The sequence below is a fragment of the Arctopsyche grandis genome, chromosome 12, assembly GCF_051622035.1.
Source record: "Arctopsyche grandis isolate Sample6627 chromosome 12, ASM5162203v2, whole genome shotgun sequence".
NCBI classification, from domain to species: Eukaryota; Metazoa; Arthropoda; class Insecta; order Trichoptera; family Hydropsychidae; genus Arctopsyche; species Arctopsyche grandis.
In genome coordinates, this window is record NC_135366.1 from 19,329,423 (window position 1) to 19,336,088 (window position 6,666).

At 32.4% G+C, this 6,666-nt stretch overlaps 1 protein-coding gene across 1 annotated transcript; it reads left to right on the top strand.

Moving 5' to 3' along the window:
• The first annotated feature begins 1,329 nt into the window (after nt 1–1,329).
• LOC143920267 (uncharacterized) lies at nt 1,330–6,298 on the top strand. The gene is made up of 12 exons (XM_077443072.1): nt 1,330–1,439; nt 1,516–1,681; nt 1,758–1,881; nt 3,565–3,775; nt 3,852–4,072; nt 4,158–4,274; nt 4,342–4,527; nt 4,597–4,680; nt 4,759–4,945; nt 5,023–5,244; nt 5,327–5,548; nt 5,629–6,298. The coding sequence occupies exons 1-12, from the start codon at nt 1,370–1,372 to the stop codon at nt 5,751–5,753; spliced, it is 1,935 nt and encodes a 644-aa protein (XP_077299198.1). The 5' UTR covers nt 1,330–1,369; the 3' UTR covers nt 5,754–6,298.
• Nucleotides 6,299–6,666: the final 368 nt, after the last annotated feature.

The window sequence follows — 6,666 nt, forward strand, 5'->3', positions numbered from 1 at the left end:
ATTTTATTACATTTATTTGAATAGTTTTATTTTATATAAATTTATTTGAATACTCATTTGTTTTTTTTTATTAAATTGACTGTCACGGACAAGCAAACATATATATGTATGTAGTAAGTCTCTTACGAAATTATATGTATACCAAAATCCGGCGCCTGCGACCCCCGCGGCTGCTCCCCCTAGGGCTCCACCCACGGTGGCTGTACTCCCAAAGGCTCCGCCTCCCTAGGGTTTCACCCCCATCGCGAAGGCGGCTTCGCCCTCAGTGCCTTTGCCCCTGGGGACATCCTTTGAAGCGAAAAAAATCGAATTATATTGTTTGATGACGTCACGGATTTACGACCCAACAAACGAAGGTTACATACATACAAAGTCTCTTTTCAAATAATATATTAGATAAATCACTAAGTTTAAATATAATTTAAATGATGAAAAATTATAGTATAAATCATGAAAAAATGTACAAAATTTTATTTTTTTCTTAAATGACCAAGTTTTGTTACTAAATAATATGAACTATTAAGTAAGTATTGCAATTTAATTCGTAAAGCAAATGTAGATTGAGAAAAAGATGAAATAAATGATTGTAAATGAATAAATGATCTTTCTAAAATATTAACTCCGGTATTTTTATTTTGTAACGCTTTTTATTCCATTAAACATTGAGATATCTGTAATTTGTATAGCAGTTTTTCATAAAAGAAACTGAAATAAATCATTATTAATTTTCAATTATGTGCTGATTACTGTAATATTACATATTAATTTTCTAAAAAAGTGTATGCAGTGGTACATCCACAAGTGTTGATGTTTCCTGATATTCTTAAATACTTTATAATAACACGCTGTTCCTTGAGAATATTCCAGCAACATCATTCTTAATGCAAATGGTATGCAAGTTATGTTCCTTATACCCTCTTTGGGTCTCTACAAAGACGCCATAATATAAAATAGGAATTTCCTAGTCTCAAGGAATACACATTGTATTATATATGTACATTCAATATGCAGATGATAAATTTCCATATAAAATTCAATATAAATACATACTTTCATGTTGTTTATGTGAAGAAATAATAATGATACATTAGATATCACAAAATCACGACCACAGAAATAAAAAAATATATATTCATTTTATTTAATATACCTATAACATTTTGCGATACGCAAAAGTAATGTATTGATTTAATATTAAGAGATATAAATTAAAATGCAGTGATCGTTTAGCACGATGGTCGTTAAAATTTCAAGTCGTGAAAAAAGCATAAACTGGAACAGTTAAAATTAACTTATATATACAGGTGCTGTCAGTTTTGTGTAAAAAGACACATTTATAGTAAAGCATTGTTTTTATTTGAACTTAAAAATGTGGTTATTACTCTGGGCCGTTTTTATCCCTATAATATCATATTCGGAACAGCAAGGCGTTATATTGCGTAAAATTAATTTAAACACTATTTTTGATGTAAGTTTTTATATTAAAGCTACAATATATTTACTTTAAATTTGTAGCACTTCCGACTAATGTCGACCGTACAAATTATAACTCGTATGCAAGCCAAATTTTGGCCGTGCAAGGAATGCGATATACTACTGATTGTAAAAGGACTTGCATTGCAGGAAGAAGGAGAGCTTGCTTCATACATTTAGAAGCTGAACACTATCAAGCTATGGGAGTGTATGTACATTTGGTGTCATATGTATGTAAAATTGAATGCTAATTATATAAAATAAATATATACGATTTTTTATAGAGCATGCGGAAATTGTTCTAATGGTGTATTGGCAGATTGCTTCGCACCACAATGCGTTTCAGCAGATGGAGTCGAAAAGGGAATCCTTACATTAAACAGACAACTTCCAGGACCGCCAATAGAAGTATGTCTTTTTATTATTTATTTATTTATTTATTACAGTTAAGCTATAGTGACATTACAGATATACTCCAGGGCGTCACTATAGCTAGGCATATATGTATTATATGTATTCATACATGAAAAAACAAAAGATACAAAAATTAAAACTAAATATCAAAATTTTATAAAATTTAAGCAAAATAAAACATGAAAATAATATACATAAAGTAAAGAATAAAGATAATAGAAAAAAATAAAAAATATAATAAAATATGAACAATTAAATGTGAGAAGACATTTAAGATCTCAAATTAAACAATTCCTCAACCAGATCAGCATATTTTAGATTGAAAAAATCCAAGTTAACAGAAATCTGCTTGAGGAGCTTGATGCTCCGAGCAACAGGCGACGAAAACATCAAATTACTACGTGCCCTAAGAGAAGAGAACAAACTGCGGCATCTAATGTACCTGAGTTGGCTGGGAACATTGAAGCTCAATTCTGCTAGGATTTGAGGATTGCTCACCAAACCAACCAGTAATTTATAAAAATGTTTCCCCAAATATACTCTGCGCCATGATAGAGTGAATTATAACCTAGTGCTCCCAGTAGGTACGCACTTGGATAGAGTCAAGGATAGCAACCGTCTACCATCATGTAGGTCTATATGAGAAACCTTCTCTGTATTCTTTTGATTCTTAAAACGGACCTTATCACTAGGGCTCCATATAATAGAAGAAAACTCAAGAATGCTTCGTACTAGCGAATTATATAGGACTAGTTTAAAGCCCGTTGATATTTCAACGGATGCTTTCGGATTGATACATGATTTAAAATTAAGTTGCAATATGAATAGTAATATAATTAATCGGAATCGAAACTGAAAAGAGAAATCGGCAATCGGTCATACCAATTGAATTTACCTCACATATTCTGGGCGAGACAATAGCCGAGTGGTCTACACGCCTGAACAACGTACGACGCAGAATTCTGGGACCCGGGTGCGATTCACGGTTACGCCCGCGAAAAAGAAAGCCAATTTTATTTTTCGAATACCGTCAAAGGATAATTAATTTTAATTTAATTAAAAAATATATGTTATTGTTTAATATGAAAACAAAAAAAATGGTTCAAAACCTCGCTAAATAAAATTATTATAATTACGTATTTTTATATGGCGAGAACGCTTTTTCAATTTACGCTTAAAAAAAAAGGCGAATTGAAGAATTGGATTTGGCGTGGTGTTAGTGACCGTTAAGCTCAGTTTTTTTTGAGATCACTGGTTCAATACGCGGCAAAGTCTCGACGAAATGATTTTTTACAAAGCTTAGGCTTTTTATCGATTAATTATGTTCGGCTAGCGTTAGAACACACACACACACACACAGATTACCGTCTTTATATATATATATATATATATATATATATATATATATATATATATATATATATATATATATATACGTATATATATATATATATATATATATATATATATATATATATATATATATATATATATATATATATATATATATATATATATATATATTACGGAGTACCTAGGCACTCTGGAAAGGTTTACCTGCACGCAGTATGAGACCCAACATTGTTATAGCTCTCGAGCAAATAATATCATTTGTAGCAAATAATAGTTTTAGATTAAATAAAATAGTTTATATTTGAATTTAATTATTTGTTTCAGGTGTGTCAAGGTGATCTCATAATCATCACGGTAATGAATTTGCTTCACTCAGATACGTTCTCAATTCATTGGCATGGTTTATTGCAAAGGGGAACAAATTACATGGACGGTGTACCGCACGTTACTCAATGTCCCATTACACCGATGGCCAGTTTCAGATACACTTTCTGGGCCGATGATGTCGGAACTTACTTCTATCACTCTCACTCTGGTTAAAATCTATTTTTAACTCATTAACTTACATTATATATAAATATTTACATGTATAACAATTGAATAATTTTAAGGTATGCAAAAATATATTGGAATATTTGGTGCGTTTATCATAAGAGCTCCAGCTCCAGTTGAAAATTTCCCGCTAAATTTGTTCGACGTGGACAACAGAATTATCATTTTCAATGATTGGTCGCACGACGCTGCAGAAATGTTCCAAGTGGGACTCCCGACTAGATTCCCGGGAAGTTCTCCGGAAGCTTTACTCATTAACGGAAAAGGAAAGTATTACAATGTAAGTAATATAATTTTATACACATATTCATATACATACATGAAGAATTGTTATTTTGATAATCACTTTTTGCTTTAATTTGTAGAATGTAACTAATACTTTGACTAATTCTCCGTACGCAACCGTTTACGTACAAGCTGGTAGAACATATCGTTTCAGAATAATCAATGCAATAAGTATGTCATGTCCCGTGGAAATGCAAGTATGTCAGATTCTTCGAATCATAAAATTCTATTCGTTCAAAATCAATATAAGTGTTAATTATTCAGATACAAAATCATCGAATGCAAATAATAGCAACAGACGGTTCCCCAGTTGTACCGAGATGGATTGACACTTTGGTTATGGCTTCCGGAGAGAGATACGATGTAGTTGTAAGGGCTAATCGCTCAGCAACTTTATATTGGATACATGCAAGATTAGCTGGAATTTGCGAAAATCGAATGATATCTCAAGTATACAATTATTTTGGTTCTATAACATGATGATTTGATGATTATTGTAACTTATTTTTTAATTTAAAGTCGGCAGTTTTGTCATATATAAATAATTCGGAGATGAATGGAGACAGCCCTAGTACTCCCATGGGACCATATCCAAGAGGTGTTGTGAGTATTTTGAATTTATTACAAGTTACCTTTGATTATGTAAATGAAAACACATTTAATGTGTATGAATTTATAAAGGTGTTCAACGATCCGACTGTTCCATGCGGTTCTTCTGCAAATAATTTGTGTCTGACGGACCTTGTAAACCCAAACGGTCCAGGATTGGCAACCGCTGTGGTGGACCAGCGGTTTTATTTGACATTTTCAAACAGATTTATCGATGCGGACGCATACTTTGCCTCCGATTCGACAACCCCGTTCTGGAGTGAGTTCATGTAAATATTCATCGTATGAAAATCTTGAAACATGTACATATTGCTATACAGAAATTGGTTATTTTAGATATCAGAAATAGAGAAATGTATCTAGGAACAATGAACGGTATCAGTTTAGCAATGACAGCATCTCCATTGCTCACAATGGCCTCGTTGGACAATCTCGACATTTGCAATTATGATAACTTACCGGCAAGATGTGCAAATTCAACCATATGCAGTTGTTTACATGTCATTGTTGCCAGACAGAACAGCGTCGTAGAATTCGTTCTTATAGATGAATCTCCAGGTATTTCTTAAATTTTTAATTGGTTTCACATGTTGAAAGCATCGCGTATAAAAAAAATATATATATATATTTAATTTTATAGAACCTGAACCGGTCGTGCATCCGATTCACTTTCACGGTCTCAAATTTATGGTGACGTCAGAAGGACAAGTGTTTAATAATGGTTCGCTCACTATCGCACAAATGAGGAGATTGAATCGCGAAGGTGCTCTGAGAGGAAATAATACGAGACCTCCATTGAAAGACACTGTTTTGGTTCGAACTCAAGGATACGTAGTGATGAGATTTTTAGCTAATAATCCAGGTGCAATTACATAAATTGTAAACAGTATTTATTTCTCCATATCAAACAATAGATTGCATGTGAATTTTAATGTGTTTCAGGAATTTGGTTGGTACATTGTCACATCGATGACCATATGGTGTTCGGAATGGGTTTTGTGCTCATCATTGAAGGCCCCGTTCCACCAATTCCGCAAAATTTCCCAACGTGTGGAAATTTTCCGTAAATTAATTTATTATTAAATGCAACTATGTTTCCAATATAGACAATTTCAATAAAAGCGTATTTTAAATCAACCCTTACCCTTGTTACTGTGGAAGCGTTGAATTCAGTTGCAACCAATTTGTCCATTCGAAGCTGATTGCGCACTGACCACGTTCGATTGCTACAAAAACGTTTACTATTTATTTCAAACTGTTTCTTTGTCTATCTTTATATACGTGAATAATACTCACGAACCAGAAATATTGAGTTACTGCGGAAAAAACAAGATTCTCATTTTGGTGATGGGGAAATTTGTCCGGATACGAAGAACATCTGTATCGAAGACGAACATGGTAATGTGACGTCTCCCTTTTCAGATTTAATATTGCAAAGGCTTTTTTCTCGGAAGAAAAAACACACGGACCTCACATTAGGATAATGAGGTTATACCAGAAACATGTGTAGAACTAAAACCTCGCTCAAAATAAAAAATAAAATTGTATTTCTACGAAATTTATACGCTTAAAAAATTCAGCATAAATTTTATTATAAATTACTAGCTAAAATGCCTTACTTTCTATTGCCTTATATTTTTTATGGATATAAAACATTTTAATATATTATGTTTCATCGAAAGTTTTTAACTTATTGTCTCTCACCATATTAGATAAAGACACAGAGAGGTACGCAGCACGTGTTTTATTTAGAAACATAGTTTTGTACATGCCAAAAATGCTGGTCCGCCAAATCTGTACCTTCGTGTCACTTCGCAAACCTCACATACATACATATGTACATAGGTTGTTATTTTCAACTTCACAACATACATATACACTGTCACGTTCAGAGGTTGTTTGTATTATTATAAAGTTGATTAGGATGATAATGATTCAATCAACATCCCAATCAATATTTTATTTTATTTATAATTTTTA

What these genes read in the sequence shown, in the direction of transcription:
- LOC143920267 (XM_077443072.1), top strand. Translation starts at nt 1,370, where the DNA reads ATGTGGTTATTACTCTGGGCCGTTTTTATCCCTATAATATCATATTCG. An exon ending in TCTTATAGATGAATCTCCAG is followed by an intron (nt 5,245 to 5,326) that starts GTATTTCTTAAA and finishes TTAATTTTATAG; the next exon opens with AACCTGAACCGGTCGTGCAT. An exon ending in ATTTTTAGCTAATAATCCAG is followed by an intron (nt 5,549 to 5,628) that starts GTGCAATTACAT and finishes AATGTGTTTCAG; the next exon opens with GAATTTGGTTGGTACATTGT.